Genomic DNA, 21,692 nt, shown 5'->3' with positions numbered 1-21,692 from the left:
GTGTCTTGTGTAGGATGGTACTTTGTACATCCAGCATTACTCACCTCTTTGTGTGAGTGGTTTTTGGTTTATCTTCCACTCTCTCACTCACAGTAACTGCTGCACATCAGCACTGAGCTCTGTGGCTGTGGGTCAAAAGTTGCAGATTTTAGGGTGTGCCTGGAATTTTGTCACCCCCTGGAGCCTGGCCAGTCTTGCAGTACTTCACCCAAGGGTGGCTGTGCCCTGAGGGGAAGCAGGGTGCTCTCTGGCTGAGCCACCAGCCTGCTGAACTTGCCTCAGGTTAAAGCTCAGCTGAAGGGAGCCCAAAGGCTCTGAGTGATGCCACCCACCACATCTGCCTTGGTGGCAGTGCCTAGGGTGTTACAGCTGGAGTGTCACAGCTGGAGTGTACAGCTGGATGCTCTGAGGGCACCAGCCCACGGTGAGACCCTGCACATCAGGCTCCTGCACAGCCAAACAGTCAGGAGCCCTGTGGTTTTAAATGCCTTAAATGGCCTCAGGGGTTCTGCAGGAAAACTAGAGTTGTCCTTGGAAACTTCAGCCACTACAAGGTCACTGTCACTGCATTTAATTTGCAGAAATGGCACTTCAGGTGGGTGCTTCAAATGCAGTTCAAGTTTCAGCTTTGAGATTGTGAAAAGTTTCTACGAGTTGGTGACATTAATTCTGTAATTTCACTTTAAAAAAATCTTCAAGCTGTTCAACACTATTAACACCCTTTACAGTAATACACAGCCTAGGATGTTTTCAGAACTCATGCTGTGCAACACTTAAGTTGAAGACAGCTTCTTGTTGCTTAGACTATTCCTTCATATTTGGGTTTTCAAGGCCATTATAAGGTTATTCAGGCAAAAAGTCTTTTTGTTTTCTTTCTTAGATCCTCTTCATTGTTCTGATACCTAGAAGAACTTTTATTTTTTATAGCACTTGTGCTATCACAGTATTGCAGAAGAGGTGGGTTAGAAGGGCCTGATGAAGGTCATCTAGTCTAATGCCTCTGGAATGAGCCTAAAACACTGCCAATTAATCCTTAGCAGGGTGTTGATTTTCTGTGTTCAAAACTGCATGCAAGAGGAAGCAGGAGTATGTTACTGCTGATATTCTTCAGATACCTGCGTAAAGAGGCAGACACAAATGCTGATTTGTGTTTTACTAAAAAAAGAAAAAATACCAAAACAATGCAAAACCCCCAACTAACAATCACTAGTGACTATTTACCTGTTTATTTTCAGAAAATGTACCAGGCATCTTTGATATATTAATAATACTTTAATGCCACTTCCAATGTCTACAATCTTAAACCTTGTCACTATATTGGCCAGACCAATCATAAAAAGCAAAATTACCAGCAAGAGCAGAAAAGAATCCCTATTTTGTATTTCAACTACATGGTAAAGAAATCAGAGGCAAGAGCTAAGAAAAACCATTTCTATTTGTCTAGGGCATCCACACTTGTTCCTTTCAGTGCTCTCATGTGCTGCCTTGGATCCCAGTTGCTGGCAACACACAAGTCAAGAATCAAGCACATGTTTCTCAATCAGATTGAGGTTGCAGAGCTTGTAGTTACAGCAATTTCTGAAATTTAATATACTGACAATTTAATATAACCACAAAAGTAGTGACTTATATCAGACCCAACAACAAGCAAACAAATGTTTTAAGTTGCATGATGCAACTAATGTCACTTACAAGAGAACAGCAGAATTAATTTGTAGGGATTTTACAGAACACCATACACAAGACACTCAATTTTAAACACTGATTCTTCTGATTGAGGATTTATGGTATGTTGACTTTCTTTTTACAAATCTGTTACATTTACTTGAGATCATGATGATGATAAAACCAGGTATGTACTTTTCCTCTTCTAGCCAGTTACATTTAAGCCATTAGTAACAATGCATCTGAATCCTCACAATGAGAGTGGTGTTTCTCCTGGTCCACAGTAATTTTAAATTTTTCTTATCAACTTTAGTGAATTTGGCAGAACTGACAAACTATTTATCACTATTATCCTTCTACAAGAAACCTGAGAATGAGCTCAGTTCAGTACTAGGACTCACCTGGCATTGAGATAACTCATATAGAACACTTCAACACGGAACATTAGCAGGTTTCTCTTACTCCATTATAGCACCTTTCATCTTAAATCTAAGCATTGCTGTGTTTTTCATTCTATAATTTTGATTATCTGCTTGGATGCCATATTTAGCAGAGAATTATTTTCTTCTCTCAGTACTATCTGTGCATTAGAAAGAAGATCTGCACAACTTTTGCTTCCTACAAAAAGACAGCAAGGTCGTTTTGATGAATTTGAGCTTGCTGGACCATCCTTGCACTCTAATTTTGGTACAATTAGTGTTCAGGTACTGGAACTTCAACCGAAGGTCTATGACTATACTTGGAAAAGCAGCAGGGGCTCAGGTAGTATCACTGGAATGCAGCAGCATGTGTGTTGGCTTGCTGCATGATGAACTCACACAGAGATCACCTGTTAACACCTGGAGATCTCAGCCTGAAGGGTGCATGAAGCTTCAAAGGCAGGCTTGCTGAGTCTTGTGCATGTACCCCACACAACTCCCCCAGAGTGCTGCGTGTTCAGCTGCTCAATGCTCTTTAGATTATCCCACCTCTACAGAAATGATGCGAAGGAAAATTTCATGTCAGATGTGCTGCAGCCCAATAATGAAGAAAATAAAAAGATATATTTTACTGAAGCATAAAAATTAAACAGGAAATCAGACTGACTGTGGTAATTCAGGCATTTTGACTACCACAGTGTTGCCTTAAGAAACACTGAAAATAAGAAAGTTTTAAATTGTCTTAAGTGGAATATTTAAAGTTTTTTTTAAAATTAACCACACACGCACAAGCACAAAAATTCGTGTGATCAGTCATACAACTTTGAGGTTTGCTATTTCCAGTTGGAAATACATCCCTAGCATTACTGCTTTGCATCTAACGATGCCCCACGTGCTGGGAGAACACCCATTCACTGAATGGATACAACACAGAAGTGACAAAGCTGTAGTGTCATACTCTTTAGTGAATCCCTATTTCACTAAGACATTAACAATCACTGAAGTTTCCTGCTAGTGGTAGCTTTATCAGCCAAGGGCAAAAAATTGTGGCAAGATTCAGGTAATACAGCCAATGAGCTATTTAAGATATAAAAAGAATATACAGGAGTGCAATGAATTTTGTGTCTTGTGGCACAAGAATCTCTTGCTCTTAACCCAGAGTACCATGGACGTAACAGAGCTACATCCTCACCCACCATGCAGTCCCAGGGATGCAAAGGGAAGAGCATTTTTATTACCAGCCCTGCACCTACAGGTTTTGCTAACTAAAACATATGGTATTTTAATGAGTACACTTTGAGTGGAGAATGAAGTAATGTTTGTAATAAAAATTATTCATGAGGGAGAACACAAGTGCTAAAACATTTAGGCATGTGTCTTCTTCCAAAACGCAAATGTTAGTGCCACTGAAGAGTGATGTGAATACCTAAGGGTTCCTGCAATATGCAGGTCATCTGGTTTACATCTACACACTGACCCTAGAAGAATAAATAATCAAAATTTTCAAGCAGCATACATGCAGGGCACTTCCCAGAAAGATGCTAATTTCAGCAGTTTCCATCACAGTCATATTAGAGAACAAGCACTGCAAGGTCTCAACAAAAAAGATCCACTTTAGATTTAGGGGGGGAGTAAAATGAAAACTCACTTACGCAATGCTGCAAGTAACTATTCCTACATTAAAGTATATGCACTACATTTCAACATATCTTAAATTTATCAAGTCTGTCAAGTCTCCACCTATGAAACAACTGCTAAAAGTCGTTAAAAGCAGTAGTTTAGTGACATACTGTAAATACAAACAGCCTGTATCAATTGTACAGTGTGTTACAGTAGAACATAAAACAGTATAAATTGTCATTATGTATAATATTTTTCAGTATGCTGTACAAAGTCAAAGAAGGCAAAGAAAGATGTTTCAAACACTTTGTGGTTTTGTTTGCTTTTCATGAAAAATGAATAAAACCCCATGAAACTTGTAGACAGACAGTGAAATGTAAAAGTTTCCATACTAAAACCAGTTGTCAAAATTCTTCATGCATACACTCTCCCCTAAGCTGTGAGGTGGCCCCATGATGTTCAATCATCTTATCCCAAGTACGTTACTTCTTAAACTGCTAAGACAGATAGGACTTGACTCCATTTATACATACAGTGATTGAATGCACTTATTAAAAAATAGAGGCCTTTATCCAAGAGAAAATACAGGAAACATTACAGTGAAGAACACATGGTTTGTTGCAAGACCAAAGAGGATGGAGTGCTCCTTGCCAGCAACAGGACAGCTCTAACAGTTTGTCAAAGAAACTGCAGTACTCGGTAGAAAGCCTAATACAGTAAACATAAAATACAGAGTTCTGAGATCTTTAGTGTTTGTGTATAACTTGTCACTCACTTTTCTCCCTGCAGACAGTGGGAATAAGAATACATTTCAGTTTTCATACTCATTGACTTAGAAACAAAGTCAGTCAAGCTTTCTACATGAATTCACATAGTGAAAAGTCCTTCCTTCAAAAATATACAGGATGACTCAACCAATTTTCATTCTTATACACCATTTATAAAACTATTAAAACTCCAATCTTTTTAAGCAGCAGATTTTGCATTTGTCACTGGCAGATGTGTAGAAATCTTAGAAAGTTAAAATTATATCATACGATACAAAAACATGTAAACAAAATGGATAGTTTTTAAAAGGCATGCATGCTCTTGAAGAGGATTAGAAAGTGTTCGTTTTTGCTAAATAAAAGATATCTTGCTTAGCATTTTTAAAAGCACCTTAGTGATTTAGGAGCCTTAGCCCAAATAACCTTGAAGTTAGATTTGGGCTCCTAAACATCTAAATCAGTTCTTTAAAATTACTGAAGCACTTTGAAAATTTTTTGCCATGTCTCTCATCTTTCAGAATTACAGTTCCTTAATTTTAAATCTGAGACAACATTCAAGAATGTCTCCGTAATATAATCAGCTGCATTTTTTTGAATCCCTGTAACTTAGTTTATGGTATCTATGAAAAAATTTCAAATACGATAAATACTGTGTAACATCACTTTGAAAATTCCTTTTTCATAACATGACACAGGATACAACAATCAAATTTGAACAAGAATATGATTATATGTTCCTTCTGAACAGCTATTAGTGTTATTTGTTCAACCTGTTAAGACTGAGAAAAACAAACTTACAAAACATCTGTAGCATAGCATTAGGTAAAAAGGAGCATTTTTGGCACCACACGTTTTTAAATCTAAGCTTTTAGGCCCAAAATATAGCAAGTTAAACATACACAGTGGCAAAAGCCTCATCTGAAATGCAACATTTTTAAAGGACAATTGGAAGATGCCATTTGATGATCATTAGCTGATATCCAAGTAACAAACACACTGGAACCAAGCCTAGATATTCATCCCGAATGTTTACACATATACCTTAGCACACATATATATAATGCAAGGATCTTGCACCCACAGGACTGCCAGAATCCTGGCAGAACATTAATATGGTCAGGCATAAAAGGAAGTAGTGTTTTTTTGCTCTTAATTTATTGTGGTAGTGTTCTGACTAACCAATTCTAATATTTTCTTTGAAATTTAATTGCAAGGTTGCTACATTACCTTGGGCCATAGAGTTACAGTCCGTACCTATACGTGTAAGTATTATCCTTACATTAAATGTGCTTTGCAATTCAGCAATACCTAGTTCATAGCTCTGTGAGTAATTCCTTGAAAAAGGAAAAGCTCACCTAATCTGTACAAAGTGCACGAGGCAGCCACGGTTCTGTGTGTCGCCACCAGGTGTCTCACGCCACACAACAAACCCACGGCATCAGCAAGTTCATCGAAATCCACCCTCTGTCTAGGAGGCACAAGATTTGCTAAAGCACCGGTAAAAATACCTCTACAGCTGGCTTTATTCTGTATTCAATTGCACAACTTCATCCAATTCTCTGAGTTGCTTAATTTCTTCCAAAAGTGGTCTAAGGTATACTGCAGTTGCTAAAAGGACTTCTGTTTTTCTTGGTCCTCTGTTTGTTGGGTTTAAGGTTGATGACATCTCCACCATTAAGAGTGCTAGAATTCTGGTTGGAGTGACTTCCACCAGCTGTATTAAAAACACCTACAGAATTCAGACAAGAGAAGTATTTGTATTTGTTTACTGCTTGCAGCATAATACATTAACACTTTAGATGAAACACCTGCTAAGGCATAGTAGAGCACCTCAAATGTGTACACTAGTTTTTACATCTATTTTGGGTCAATTTTGCAGCTAAATTGGAAGTAGAGGCAGCTGGAATTACTAGCCAGGCAGTATTTAAAGCTAGTATGCATCTGTGTAATTCAAGGGCAGCATATGCACTCATCTGTGTATGTTACTAACTGCACAAAGCTGTGGTTAGTTGAGTAATATAACAGAACAAAAACATGGTGATTTAAAATTCAGAAACTTTGTTGATATAAAGGTAAGTAAAAGACCTGAATAAAAACGGAGTGCTTTAAGGAAAATAAATTACCTGACTCGGAAATGCTTTAAAGAAGAATTACAGAAGTTCAGTGTTTTCCTACAGAAGGCAACTTACAAACACCTTCTGATTACATGCCAGATTCTTTCCCCTTGAGTCTTGTAAGTCCACACTAAGATGAGCAATGCTATGTAATGCTAATTACATTAAAAAACCCAAGCATCTTTCTCAAATCCTTGCACAATCTTGCTAAATGCATTTAGTAAAAGGACACTTGCCAAGCATTAGCTAGAAACTTCTGTGCATCAGTTTGACCATCTTGTAATTTTCAAGAGTCACAAAGTTATTTTACAGAAAGAGATGATATCCTAAGATAGGGAGGTAATAATTGACTCTGATTCACCTTGTATTAATTCCATAAGGAAACAGATGAGACCATAAGCTTTGATGGCACAAAATACTGTTTCTAGGGGTTTTTTTTTAATTATAGTATACTTACCAATCTTGTTACTGCTTGTATGTACTATTTCTGAATCTTCTGCTGTTTGTTGCTTGAGCTTTTGAAGGTATTTATCGGCCAAATACTTAAAAACTGGGAAGTTAAAAAAGAAAAAAGGTATATCACAAAATGCTTAAAAATCATTATCATCATCACCATAATGCCATTATATCAAAATTCTGCATGGTGACAAAAGTGCATTTCACACTCCAGGTTTAGCACAACCTGGTGAGTGACTCTGGGCAAGCCTGTGTGCCTAGGCAGAATCCAAGTCACTCCAGTATTGGCCCAGCTCTTACAGTCTGCAGTACTGAAGTCTTGCACAGAAATATCTCAATGCTCTTATTAAAAAAAAAAAAAAAAATGGTGCATACATATTGCCAAATGTTTCAATTAATGCAACTTGGAACTTGTTACAATTATGTAGGAATTTAATATATATATATTTTGCAAGAAGCCTTAGAAAAACAGTAGTCATGTAAAATAAGTCTATTAATAAAACTCAGCAACAAGGTTTTTCTAATTAACTAATGCTACCCTCATTTCTATTGGCTTATATAAAGCTGACCTCGGAATCTGAAAAAATATACAACTAAAGCAGAATTTTCAGAACCTAGATGTGTTATGATTATTTACATTTGTAATTCAACTCATTTAAAAATGATACAAAGAGTTTTACATTTTCTCTTGCAGATTTTTCCCATGGTGAATGATGTTAATGGAGAAGAAACAGGGAGTTTACTATTAATTTTGGCTAATTAAACAAGAATATATCATTAGGGAGTATAGTACATGATTATTCAAACCCAGCCCACAAAAGACAGAGACTCAAAATTTTAACACTACTCTTATAAAATTAAGTACATTAAAAGCGGTACTTAGGAACTAATCAAATATCACCAGTAGACAAAACACTGCAAGAGATGCAATCTTTTAATGTACTTTATTTAAATATGACTAAAATATAAAATAATTATTCTATCAATTATTTATTAACTATTGAACAATTACAAAATAATCTGTTCAACAATATTTATGTTGCAATAATTCAGCTTCTACTACGTGTATTTGTTTTAAAAGCTCATGCTTACTGACAGTCATTAGGACGAAGGTGCCTTAACACACTGGCACTTGTGAACATCGCAGCTGTGTGTGTTTGTGGAAGAGGAAGATGTGCCTGAAGAAATGGGCCTAACCCACTGGTAATTTTAGCTGTGTTTAAGATGTGCTGCTAGGGAACATAAAGAGGGTTGCCACCAGCATGCGAGGATGTGTAAGTAGCAGCTGGCTCCAGCCCGGGGGATGCTCGGGGCCATGGAGCAGTGGCAGGACTGCTCTCCCTGCGGCAGCGCCTACCTTCGCTCACGTTCAGGTCTTCCTTCACCGACGCTCGGTAGAACCTCACCTTCAGCTTCTTTGCCAGCGCTTCCGCCTCCTCACTGCACAACACAAGAGGGCTTTGTAAGTCCTTATCTGGTTCATTTGTCAACAGTTATTCTTATAAACAAAATGCTTTGCTTAAAGTTAAACATGGTAAAGTGGGTTAAGAAATTCAAGACAGTCAAAATTACTTAATCTTTAATTTCTTTACAGTGTCTCCACTATAAAAAGAAGGTATTTTACATGCAGTTTCTTTATGACTCAAAGGAATTCTTTCCAATATTTATTGACTTCATTAAATAAAACTTCCCAAGGGTTCGAAGAAGTGTGTGGGTGAAATCAAAAGGAAGGAGGCTGTAATTAACAGCACTATCATTGCAAACTCTAAACAACAACAAAAATTAAACCTTAAGTATATCTTAAAGAAGCAGTATGCTATGCAATCAGATGAGTGCACAGATGAAATCAAGAATTACTTTTTTCTGTGAAGTGAAAAAGAACTTACGTTAAAGTTTAAGAAACTTATAAATACATCCCTAAGGAAAATCAAATCATCAGAAAGATTATTTTACTGAGGCAGACAGAGTATTCTGAGAACCAAACCTAAGGGACATACCATGAATAAAGGAGGAGTTCAAATGCAATTTTGCTTTTCCTTTGAAAAATCCTCAGAATTCTTTGCAGAAGAAGTAGAAGCTGATTTATGCCATCAATGATAGCAAACAGACAACAAAGAAAGCCAGTGCAGGAAACAACAAATAAAAAAAAAAAAAGAAGAAATAATTTAAATCTCTCAGGAAGATGATAGAAATTGAAGAAGTGGAGAATGATCAACTTGATCATGCACTATTTTCTACATGAAATGCTGTGGTAAATAAACATATTTGTTAAGCTGATTTTACGACAAGAATGAAATTAGTTACATACAAAAGGGCAGAATGAATTGACAATAAAATCTGTAAAGAAAAATACAGCAAGGAAGATTCAGCACCATGCAGTCTGAGAATATTACCACATATTTATTTCTATAGAGTCACAATGTTTTGATAAAAATGAATAATAAAAATCAAATTAAAGAAAGCAAAGAATATTAGCAAGCATTCACTAGCCAAACAGACAATGTGCCTTCAGTGGTGCACAGAAGAGTTTAAAAGTAACTGAATTTTAATAGGAGAGAAAATCTATAGTTTTAGATTTTTAGGATGAAAAAAAAGGGTGTGAATCATATTATGCCAGAACCAAACTTTTCATGTCTTTCCTCTATTACTTTTGGCTTCAGGATGCAGCATGAAATAAACAGAAAGCTCCTAGCTTTGCAGCACATCTGCCCAAGTATCTACACTCATGCAGCAACATCCACCTCTAAGGCATGTCTAAATGAAGGACACAGGTGGGACAACCCAGATACTCTTAAGTCTTCACCAGAAACTCACACAGACTTCTTTTTTTTAAAACTTCTGTATACAGGAGGCACCTATGGATCTTTAAAAGTAGTACAATAGAACTCCTACTTCTTTATGCAAGAGTCATCAAGAAGATCAATCTTATTCTGCACAAGAACTGTGGGAATGTCTCCAACTTCAGTCACAACTTTTTGCTTCCAGGTAGGGATTGCTTTGAAGGACTCTCTGTCAGTTGTAGAAAACACAAGAACACAAGCCTGGGCTCCTAGAAATATACAAATAAATTACAAATACAAACACACACAAATTAGCCAATAAACAATAGAAAAAAAAATTGTAATGCATTTAAAATATGAGGGATTTTTTAAGTCTTTCCGATCAACACGCACTTTTACCACCAGTTTGTAAGCCACTGGTCACAGATTCCCTAAATGAAAATTCATTGCCATATTATTTTGATCTTTACAGCCATCTTCATGATGGCTGTATCCAAGTAAAGTACACATTGGAACCAGGCCTAGATATTCATCCCAAATGGGTCTGTTACCTTTAAAGCTAATTCCAGCATACTGAATGCATGCAGGGGAAAGGAACAGGAGGAGATCTGGAAAGGCTGGCAAAAGGGAAGGGGAGGTTCATTTATTGCTGTTTTACAGACAGATTAATGGAGGCCAGAAGGCAATTTTTTTCCTGTATGCAGCATCTGTAAAGCACATTTCATGTTATTCTTTGTGGTACAGTAATTTGGATTCTGAAAAGCAGAAAACTTTAAAAAGTTTTCAGATGAAGTTGTGATTATTTCAAGTAAATTGTTAGTAGCTTTTTGGGGAAAATAAGTGTGTTTCTAATTAATACTATCAGATAGTCTAATAATTCTATCCGAGCACTACGATAAAATTTACAAAATCTTTTGTTACAGTTTTGTAAATAAACAATAGTTAAACTCCATGGATACTGAGAAGGTACCTCCACAGCTGAAATATTAGTGTGTGGTCTTTTGACTGTCCAGTAGCCCTTTGTTAATTCTTCAGAAACTGCTTTTCTTTGCACACTTCATTATTTATATGCCTTCAAAATACTAGTTATTTAGTAAGACAGTATGAAAGGAATAGATAGCCAGTGTTTTTGAGACTCTAGTATAATCTTGTGGTGAACATCTCACATTAATATCATATAGCATGAAAAATTTTTCATCAGTACGAATTTTATCTCTGAGTTTCATGAAGTATCCCCGACTCCTGTATTCTGTTTATCTTTTTATTTCTCTGGCACAAAGCACCCAAGTTGTCTTACTAGGTTTGCTTTTATTTAGCTTTTTAAAAGCCAAGTTCAGAGTCTATTTTCAGAAAGATTTCCGATGCTCTTTAACATTCTTCCACATGCATATTAAGACTCTTCTGGTACAGTTTTATACAAAACAATAAGAACTGCCCTAAGAACTTCAACTGAAGCTCTACCAGTAAAAAAGCAGCAATGCAGCCTTCCATAATTTCCCCTATTATTTGTGTTGTAAAACTTTGTTTTCTCTACTGTCCACACTGTATTCTAAAGTATGCAATTATTCTGATGCAATTCCTGTGACAGAGGTGTAAAATTCATTATTCTTTCCAAAGCAGGTTAGTTTGCATTTGCCTGTTACCTCACAAAGTAGCTTAATGGAGATGAGAGCATATATTAAACTGCTCCCACCATCTGTAAACATCACTTTGTTCAGTTTCAAGACCAAGAAATCCTTTGTGAAGTTTCCAAACTAAGAGACCTTCACTTCATCTTTCTCCTTCCACCCATTCCTCCTGAATGCTACCACAGGTAACAGCAAGTTTAGAGGGAAAAGCCCTCGTATGTTGTAGGTAAAGAGAAGGTAGCATACTACATCAGACCTTATTCAATGTACATAGTACAGGTAGAATGAAGTGGCCAAGGACAGTAAAAATACCTCAGCTTGCCCATATTCGTTTCAAAGGGGAATTATATGACAGGCTTTAATAAAGAATCAAACTGAAATATTTTTGTGGACCTTCAAGATTTTTACAACAAACAGTAAAACAAAGTGTCATAAACAAAGACAAATTCTATACACTCATGTCATTGTGCATTTCCAAACATCTGCCAAAGTTTTCAATCACTGGATCATAAGTATCAGACTTAACTAATCCAATAACTCTGTAAGATGCTTATTTAAGAAGAGAAGACAAAAGTAGTTTTCCTCTCAGGTTCAATGCAAAACAGTATCAACTGTGATCTTTCTGAAGTGTGCTTCAGTATGGTGCAAAGTTATTATGGCAACAGAGTTCAACAGAAGATACCACAGGGCAGAGATTTTAATATGCAAATTCTTTTAATCTTCAAGAAATCTGCTAAATACTAATTATTTTTACTGAAAATGTAAACAATTTAAGAAATTATAATATCCATCTAAGAGTTCTAAGGAGGAAAAAAAAAGACAAACCCTAGAATTTAGCCACATAAACACCTTTTTTTCTGCAGGCACTGACACTATTCAGTAACATTACTATATCAATCACCCACAGCTAATGGAGTCATACACCGCCTCTGTCAAACAGATTATGTACATCAACAGGCACCAGCAGCAAAGGCTCAGGATAGTATCAAACAGAAGCATAACAGCTCAGGATGTTCTCAATGAATATTTTAAATTAAAGCTCCTTTGTAAGAAGCTCTTCCATAAAGCTACTTTAAAGTACTGAAGAAAATGACATTGTGTGCAATTACTGCGTTGATAATTCCTCTATATTTTTAAATGTTTCAACTGCCTGCAGAATCACTGACATAACATTTATACCTAGAGCAATTCAGAAAAAAAAATTAGACACTAGTGCTACTTAATTCAAGTAAAGCATGAGCTTGTCAGCTTGTCAGCTGAAGATCCTCAGCAGACTATCTTACCCCATAGACTACACAACCACATTTTTTTCCTTTCATAATGGTACAAAGCCTTTGTAAGAGAAAGTGTAAGGAAATTCCTTGCCATGAGAGGACTCTCACAGGGCTTTATACCTGACCCTACTCATTTCACTCAGTACTTTGCCTTAGCTTTTCCAGGCTACGATAGAAAGCACATATTCCCTATAAAACTGATGGTGACTTGTTCAATCTCACCCTGAGATCAAAACCCAGTATCATCATACAGAAATTCTCGTTTACTGCTGATGTTCTAACCTCTGTGGGTCCTGGCTGTCTTTGACAGGCTCAGCAGAATTGAATGTCTCCTTAGCAGTATCTAAAAGAACTGTACCAGGGCAGTATTGCAGGCCTTCCATTATCATATTTGCTACAGACAAAAGGGGTTAACAAATGCAAGCTAAAGCAATCCTATGAAGGCTTGATTATGAAGAATGAACTATTTTGCAACAAAATGAGGATCTTGACAATTTGACTAATCAGCAACTGAGTAACACACTAATGAGCAATATGTCTGTTTTCCATCAAAAACCTAACAAGGATCTTCAAGATAGACCAGTGGTAGTAGAAGGAAGATACATACACAAAGAAATGATCAAATTCTGCTTTGAGAAACATTTTACTTCAATCACACAGAAACTGGCGAGAAGATGCATGGGACAATACAAAAAAGAGAAATTATTAAATATATACAGTGCTTCCTTCAACTCTGAATTTAGGCTGCTGGACTCCTTGCACTGTGTGATCATGGGCATGCAACTACACTGGCTGCACACACTTGCCTGTACACAGGAAATCACACGACAAATCCACTGTCAGCTCCAATTCTCTTTCTCTGCAAGGCTGAATGAATCTGGTCCTTGGACAAGAAACACTCAGAGACAGGCTCTAAAGCATTCATGTGTGAGCACTGAAGAACTGACAATGCACAGTGTCCCAGGGGAGTACAAAAGCCCTAGTGCAATGATAGTGTGACAGTGACCTGTGGGAGAAGCAAACCTTAAATCAACAGCCAGCATCTATCTTACCTATCTTAGAAGTGTCCTCCCCTTATCAGCAATAATTAGCAATAAAATCCTGGCATTTCCAAAGTAAGCTTGACTTTTTGTTTCTATAATAGTGTGATTGCTGAGGCTAGACCAAAATTGCACTCCAGGCTCTTCCAATTTCCCTCGTCCTTCATGAGTCAAAGTCTAGTGTAGAGTAGTATCTGACACCTGGAACTATTTACTGTATACTCATCATGCTGCTACATTGTGTACAGGCTGACTGTGCAAAGAACTCCAAGGCAGAGATCTAACAGCACTACGCTGAGCATGAGTCATGACCAAAATTTCAAGATATTCATGCAAATGTTTTGTTTTTAAACCAGCAAGTTGCTTGTGGTAAGTGAGGCCAGTAGGTATAGTCCTGAGTTCTTCTCAATGCTCCACATTCTAACCTATCAGTCTCAGTAATCAGGAGTAAAAGTCTTTGGCTTAAAACAACGGGGGAGAGCAAAGCACACAAGAGGACCAAAGGCCAGGACAGTGAAAAGGAAACTCCAAGAGAATCAACTACTACCATCTAAAATTCGTATGCTCAACTTGTCAGCTGTAAATTATTTATATCCACATGACAAAAGATCTTTTTCTGAGGAAATAGTAATCATCAATCACAGACAATAACAAGAAGTATCACCAAAAAACCCACCTATTAGCAAATTGATTATGAAACATAAAACAATCATAAGACTGTAGCAGCCTGAAACAGCTTGGCATAATCATTATTTTATCTCCAAATGAGGTAATTTTATACTATAGCAGTATATTTTCCCCCCATCTCAGGTAATTAGTTTGCAAGAACTGAACAGTGGAATCTTTGCCAAGTCATTTGTATCTCTCCCATAAAAAAAAACCAAAGAGAAATATTTACAGAACCATAGTTAAATTATAAGCAAAGAAAGCTTAAGTATGCAATTTGTAACTGGTTAAATAGATAGACTGCCTTTACACAAATAACACAGTTTATTTTATGAAGTAAATAAATACACTTTCGTTACTGCTCTTGTTTTAACGTATTTGAGGCAGACTGTACTAGCAAAAGAACTCTTGTGCCCTGTAAACTGTCTTTCTAGGATGACTGCTGGATTTCCTCCCCTTAGATTAATTGCTATGTGCCTCATCCACAGTTTTTGGATATGTGTCTCACAGAAGTAATGAAACATTTTAGAGGGAAAATATACATTTGCATCTGATTGTTTGAATGTCTATACTCTGTCCAGTTTCTGTGCAGATATTTGTCTCATTTTATTCAATGTTTTCTAAAGGGCACTACTGCATAAAGCAGACATAATTAAGACAAGGAACTTGCACAAAGAGAAAAAATATTTAAGAATTGAAAAAGCTGAACTAAACATGCTTTGCACACACATGAAATAACTAAAATTCTTATTACAAAGATACGAAAATATTTTAGAGATGTGCAGACCAAGAAAACCCCAACTACCAAACAATAAACATGGTATTTTCACCTCTATAGTAGGCCTTAGTTATTGCATCAAATTCCTCTTGACCTGCAGTGTCCCATAACATTAGCCTGACATCTTCACCATTAACTCTGAAATAAACAAGACAGTTTTGTGATCAATACAGTAACAGAAATAAATCAAAGCAAATGTCATGGAAATACTTCTGCTTCTACACTATAAGAGTAATCCAAATCAAATTTAACTGGATGTAAACATAATGTAACTTATTACTAGTATTCATTCACCTTCATAACATACTATGGCAATAGTCCCTCAACTACATTATATGTTCTTTACAAACAATCTGTATTACATTTTCCTCTTCCTTTCCTCTTCTTCCTCTACAATGAAAAATAAGATAGATATCAAAACAAAACTTAGGCGCCTGAAGAATGGTGCTTTTGCCTTTTCATCAGCTTGCAGAATTTATAGAATTTTCTTACTTCTCATTATCATAAGACTTTCCACTTTACCAAACATAATAGTGTATTACCTGCTTATACTGCATAAAGACACTAATTTTTTCACATTTTTTCTATATTGGCTAATGAATTTGTGTAATTCTTTTATCATAAGCAGTTTCACTTCTTCACAAGAAATCACAAAAAAAATTAAAAAATAATCAACTGGAGATAGAATACAAAGCAAACTTTATCAAAGAGCCTGGTATGGCAGATATTCCAGATTTTATTTATAATTTTAAATTTTGGATGGAGAATAAGGGATATAACACTGCAAGAGAGAAAACAACTCCTTTTAGTGTGCTTCAGAAACAGCAGGCCTTGTTTTCCAAGCCTTCTTAAATTTCAGGATTACAACAAAAAAAAGAAATAGAGAGAGAGGTAAAAATCAATAGTATGTCATCTGTTTAATACATACTGGATCTGTCTTTCCAGGAAATCTACACCAATAGTTTTCTTGTAGTCTTTTGTAAAAATCCCCTTGCAATATCGCTGAATCATACTGGACTTCCCAACAGCTCCATTTCCTACTACTACCACCTTGATGGCCACCTCCATATCTTCTTCCAACATCTTTGCGTCTCAGGTGACTCTCTGGTTTATTCAGGAAACTACTGATTCTGTCAACAAAGTAAATAGCTATTATGTTCATAAAAATGCTGTGAATAGAAAGCAAGAGGCAAGATAATCACACAGATTAGGGTGCTATATATAGATAGTACAATTTATTTCTGTCTTTGTCACGGATTCCTTAAATGACCTCAGACAAGTTATGTAACTAGCTTTGGTTTGACACTTACTAACTGAAAATAATAAAAATTGGAAGTAGAAAATAATTTATTTGGCTTAAGGCAAAGATATTTCACTGATGTTTTGGTGGCTTTTTTTCTTAATGATGAAGAAATGAAGGCACTGAACTACAAAATCACAGAATTGTTAATGTTGGAAAAGACCTCAAAGATCAGCAATGAAGGCACTGAACTACAAAATCACAGAATTGTTAATGTTGGAAAAGACCTCAAAGATCAGCAAGTGAAATCATTAATCCAACACTACAAAGTGCTAAACCATGTCCCTAAGTGCCACGTGCACACACATCTTTTAAATACCTCCTGGGATGGTGATGCTGCCCCACTGCCCCAGGCAGCCTGTTCAAATGCTTGATAACCCTTTCAGCAAAGAATTTTTTCTAATATCCAACCTAAAACTCCCCTGGCACAACTCGAGGCCATTTCCTCTTGTCTATTGCTTGTTACTTGCAGATGAGACCAACCCCCACCCTGCTACAACTTCCTTTCAGGTAGCTGTAGAAAGCAATAACATTTCCCCTGAGCCTCCTTTTCTCCAGGCTAAATGACCCCAGCTCCCTCAGCCATTTCTCATAGGACTTGTGTTCTAGACCCTTCCCCTCACTGCCTTTGTCTGGACACCCTCCAGCCCCTCAATTTCTTTCTTACAGTGAGTAGCCCATAACTGCACACAGGATTTCCATGTGTGGCTTCAGCAGCGCTGAGTACAGGGGGAAAATCCCTGCCCTGGTCCTGCTGGCCATACTCTTGCTGGTACAGGCCAGGGTGTCATTGGCCTTCTTGGCCACCTGGGCACACACTGGCTCACGTTCAGCTGCTGTTGACCAGCACTGCCAGGTCCTTTCCCACTGGGCCCCATTCCAGCCACTCTGACCCCAGTTTGTAGCTCTGTATAGAGTTGTTGTGACCCAAGTGTAGTAGCTGGCACTTAACCTTGTTTCATCTCATAATTGGCCTTGGACCATCAATCCAACCTGTCCAGATGACTGCAGAGCCTTCCTGCCCTTCAGCAGACCAACACTCCCACCCAACTTGGTGTCACCTGCGAACTGACTGAGGGTGCACACGATGGCTTCATCAAGATCACTAGTAAAGTTATTAAACAGGACTTGCACAAACACTAAGCCCTGGGGAACACCACTAGCAACTAGCTGCCAGATGGATTTAAACCTATTCACCACCACTCTCTGAACCCCCATCCCGCAAGTGCATGCCTCCCCAAACTTTTCTCTAAGGAGCCTGGTTTTATCCCTTTTCCCCTTCACATCTAGTCTAAAACTGCTTCAATGAGTCCTACTAACTCTTGTAAAAGTAGCTTCCCCCTTCGAAATAGATCTGCCCCATCTACTGCCAGCAAGCATGGTTGTTGTGTAGACTGACTCACCACCAAAAAACCAAAATTCTGCCTGTAACACCAGGCTCTTCCTCTTTCTTCCCTGTGATTGGAAGGCCAGAATAGAACACTGCTTGTGTTCCTGGTCCCTTAACCAGTTGTTCCAAGGCTTTCAAGTCTCACTTGACTCCCTCGGACTTGCTACAACTTCACCACTGTCCACCTGATAAAAGCTAAGTTTACGCCACTTTTTGCCGTGCCGGGATATCATCAGAGTAATATTTTGCAGCTGCAAACTTCCTTCCAAGAATCAGATCACGCTCATTTCGAAGGAGGGGAAAATACTCCCGTTTTCAAGGCTCTGCCCATCACCACACTCGCACCCGTGCCGGCAGAGCGCGGCTCCCCGATCCCTTCGCTCGGCTCGCTCAGACAGATGATGTGTCCTGCCTGCATTAGCCTACACCCGGCTACCCGCAGCTCGGCAAGCCCCGTTAGCACCGGGAAGCCGGATGGCCATTTCGGACGAGAACAGAGGCAGCCACCCGCGGGTGTCCGCACGGGGATCCATCCCACCGGTACCTCCCGGCCCTGCCCGACAGGCCACGCCGAGGGCGAGGCTCGGCGGCCCCGGCCCCGCTCCCGCCGGCCCGGGGCGCCCGGGCTCCGGGCTCCGATCCCCGCCCGGCCGCGGCCCCTCTCACCAACCCCTTACGGAGCGGGCGGGCGGCGCTCCCTCCGAGGGCACGGCGGTGGAGGGGCGCAGGGAAGAGCAGATGGAGGAAAGGCGAGAGGAAACCGCTCGCCGGGGCCGACCCAACCCGGACGCACATCCCGGCTCCCCCGCCCGGAAGCGCCGTCAGGACCGGGGGCGCCGCTCGGGGAGGCGCCTGCCCGCTGCCCCCGCCCCCGCGGCGGGCCCCGCCGTGAGGGTGCCCGGGAGTCGCTCCCGGGGGCGCCCAAGTCGGGCTTGAGGCGAGAGAGAAGTTGCTTTTGAGAGGTTTTCGTCTGGGTTCCTGAGGAAAGATCCGGACAAGGGTGATCTTTTCCTTGCCTACGGATGCCTTTGTTCCTGGTCCACTCCCTATACCTCGGCATCCCTCACCTCATCTTCCTTGGAAAACAAACCCGTGTGATCAGTCGCGGGTTTTCCTTAGGCTGCCACGGAAGGCAGCTGCCTTCCTGTGTGTAGCACCCTTTTTTTTTTTTTAAACCGAGATGTGCCCATCACCTTGGTACGTGGTCTGCTAGCTCCCAGGCTATATATTAAACAAGATAAGTTTTGGCATAACTATAGACGTGGTAGTCTTAAAATCTGAAAATTTAACCTTTCTTAACCCCTTCTTTTCGTTTTTTGGCTGGTTGGTTTTCTAAGTTAAACTGCTGAAAGAAGTCCACTGCCTTAAATCCCCTTTCCATACTGCAGAGCACGTCCCTGGCTGGGGTGGTTGCTCTTAGTGCCCCCGTCCCTCCTGCTACTCAAAGATGGCCAAGTAACACTCAGATATTGCCAAGTGTGGTTGATGAAGTCTGCCTTCCACAACAGACAGCTCTCTATGCCTGTCCTGTGCTTCTCAAGCCAACAACATGGTTCTAGCATCAGTTAGGTCCCTAAATAAATACTTTTTCGGATTAGAACATGGTGCAGTTACATCCCAAAGGAATAGTAAGATTTCATGCATGGTTTCTGTTTTTAAATTTGTATGTTCATTTTGTTAATGCTCATAGTCTCAGAGTCTGTCTGATGCCAGGGCTTCTCTGTTCCAAAAGGCCTTGGAGAGCCCTCGCATTAAGAGAAATTTGTTACCTGCCTAATACAAAAGTAATATATTGGACGTGTGCCTTATTATACTTCCCTGTTTTCATCATGGGAGACGTTGGGGGTGTGGCTGGGATTCATCTCACCTAATGCCTACATTGTAAACATTTCTGGTATGGTTCACCTTCAGAATCAGGAAAAGGGAACATATGCATATGGATCCCTGTAGCTAGGCAGGATATTTGCCTGATTGCCATGTTTGTACTAGTTGAGAAGTTTTTCAGGCACTAGAGTAATTCATAATTGTCACATTAGTAATGGTGGGAAAATCAGTTTTGTGTACAATGAGTCATGTCCAAACTATTGTTGAAGTAAGTTATTGTCTTATGTAAGACTGATATAATCTTACTTTAAACATACTCTATTAGATAGAAGGTTTACATTTACTGTATTGAGTGGTCAACATCTCTGTATCCTTATATTTGGAAGCATTAGTTCTCCACATTATAAGTCTTGCATTCTGATGGCTGTCTTTGCAGGCACTTACTGATGGAAAGCAGTTTGAATGTGGAACACCACGTTATGGGCATTTATCCCAGACACCTTTGTAAGTATCTTTACAAAATCTAACAGAACCTGTTCTATGAAAATGGAACCTTTCTTACTGCCTTCTTTACACAAACATCAGTAAAACTGTTTAAGTAGAAATGAAGATGGCAGAAAAAGATGCTCTTCAAGAGTGAAGCCAGATATTTTACATTTGAGCAATCAGAAAACTCTCAGGCATAATTGTCAAGAAAATCATCACAAGGATAACAGGTGAATTTACTTTGAAATCTATAGAATTTTCCTTTCATTCTCACAGAATTAAACTGAATAAATCTGCTGGAAACAAAACCTTGTATTTAATTTAAGTACAGACAAATAAGTGCCAATACTTTACCTGAGTAAAAAACCATGTTAAAATAAACTCTTTGATATTTTTATATAAGGCTACAGCTCCTTCACTCCTTCCTTCCTCCTTTCTTTTCTTCTTCTTTCCGTCCCTCCTTCACTTGTGGCTGCCAATATAAAAGTCCTTTCTGCACCCTGCCTCAGCACTTTCCAGTGAAGATCTAATTTTCTCTAAAATTCCCTTAAAACTACTCATTAGAACACTGGAATCTGGACCTGGAGTGTGTTAATTCCTGTGAGGACAACAACTTTAAGTCACAATGAAACAGTTCTTCCCCCACGCCGTGTGGCCCGACCAAAGCACACCCCATACTGCTGAGCCTCTCCTGTGGTGTGAGGATGAAGTGGCCTCGCTGGATTATGTTGTCTTGTTGGAGCTACTAGAGCAGGGACTCAAAAGCCACAGGGGGACTTGTTGATACTTTGTTTGGAAAACTGAAGCTTGGATTTTTTTGAGAAACAGAGTAGAGCAAGAAGAGCTGCATGGAGTTTAGTCAAATGCTTTGCCAGATAGCTGGGGTATGTATTTACTGAGCCTCCAATTAATTAAGGCAAACTTAATTGGGACTAAAAGTGCAGACTGTAACAACTGACAAAATGCAAAAGTATGCAAAAGTATGCAAAGTTGTTAATTGTACTATAAAATAACACACCAACTTGTTTTCTGATATTTTACTTAGCATTTTACTCAAGAATGGCTAAAATTTTCATGTCCCCTGTGAAGGAATCAGATATTTATAGAAAAGTAATAATTTAGTAATAGAGTAATAAATATACAGTCATGAGAGTAGTGACGAGTCTTTCCATGGCTATATAGTCATTTCTGTTGTTCTCAACATATGATGTACTATACCTTAAAATTTTATAGGCTTGTTTTAAATAACTTGTGAAAAGAGTAGCAATTATGAGTTATTTGGTTAAATAAGTTGATTTGTACATCCCAGTAGCTGCTTACTCCATAATGCTGGTTTTTTTTTACATTTGCCTTCTAGTAACTATAGATTTCTTTGGAATGTTTGTGTTTGTATTCATACAACATGATGAGCTTGGAGGAAAATTTATGTGTATTGAAGTTGGTGTATATGTTTAATAATAAATTAATTTTTAATGTCTTACCATC

At 38.6% G+C, this 21,692-nt stretch overlaps 1 protein-coding gene and 1 long non-coding RNA gene across 3 annotated transcripts; one reads left to right on the top strand and one right to left on the bottom strand.

Moving 5' to 3' along the window:
* Window positions 1-1,252: 1,252 nt before the first annotated feature.
* Window positions 1,253-18,687, bottom strand: RAB23 (RAB23, member RAS oncogene family). 2 transcript variants are annotated; one of them, XM_053938385.1, is made up of 7 exons: window positions 18,568-18,687; window positions 16,136-16,337; window positions 15,260-15,345; window positions 9,934-10,090; window positions 8,399-8,481; window positions 7,043-7,135; window positions 1,253-6,200 (listed from the first exon to the last, which is right to left on the bottom strand). In XM_053938385.1, exons 2-7 carry the CDS (start codon window positions 16,288-16,290, stop codon window positions 6,061-6,063), a joined length of 714 nt encoding a protein of 237 aa, XP_053794360.1. In that variant the 5' UTR covers window positions 16,291-16,337; window positions 18,568-18,687; the 3' UTR covers window positions 1,253-6,060. The 2 variants fall into 2 exon arrangements, with proteins under 2 accessions (XP_053794360.1, XP_053794361.1); XM_053938386.1 differs by having other exon boundaries at window positions 18,575-18,640.
* A 1,619-nt stretch (window positions 18,688-20,306) lies between these two features.
* LOC128785640 (uncharacterized) lies at window positions 20,307-21,692 on the top strand. The gene is made up of 2 exons (XR_008429956.1): window positions 20,307-20,437; window positions 20,772-21,692. It is a non-coding gene; the product is annotated as an uncharacterized LOC128785640 (long non-coding RNA).

The sequence above is a fragment of the Vidua chalybeata genome, chromosome 3 (genome assembly GCF_026979565.1).
Source record: "Vidua chalybeata isolate OUT-0048 chromosome 3, bVidCha1 merged haplotype, whole genome shotgun sequence".
Taxonomy (NCBI): Eukaryota; Metazoa; Chordata; class Aves; order Passeriformes; family Viduidae; genus Vidua; species Vidua chalybeata.
Note: the sequence above shows the minus strand (reverse complement) of the source record. Positions and strands in the feature narration are given on the sequence as shown.

Coding starts and splice junctions, on each gene's coding strand:
- RAB23 (XM_053938385.1), bottom strand. CDS start 16,290: ATGTTGGAAGAAGATATGGAGGTGGCCATCAAGGTGGTAGTAGTAGGA. Junction 15,346..16,135: donor TTCCTGGAAAGACAGATCCA/GTATGTATTAAA, acceptor TGTTTATTTCAG/AGTTAATGGTGAAGATGTCA. Junction 10,091..15,259: donor AACTAAGGCCTACTATAGAG/GTGAAAATACCA, acceptor GTATATTTCTAG/GAGCCCAGGCTTGTGTTCTT.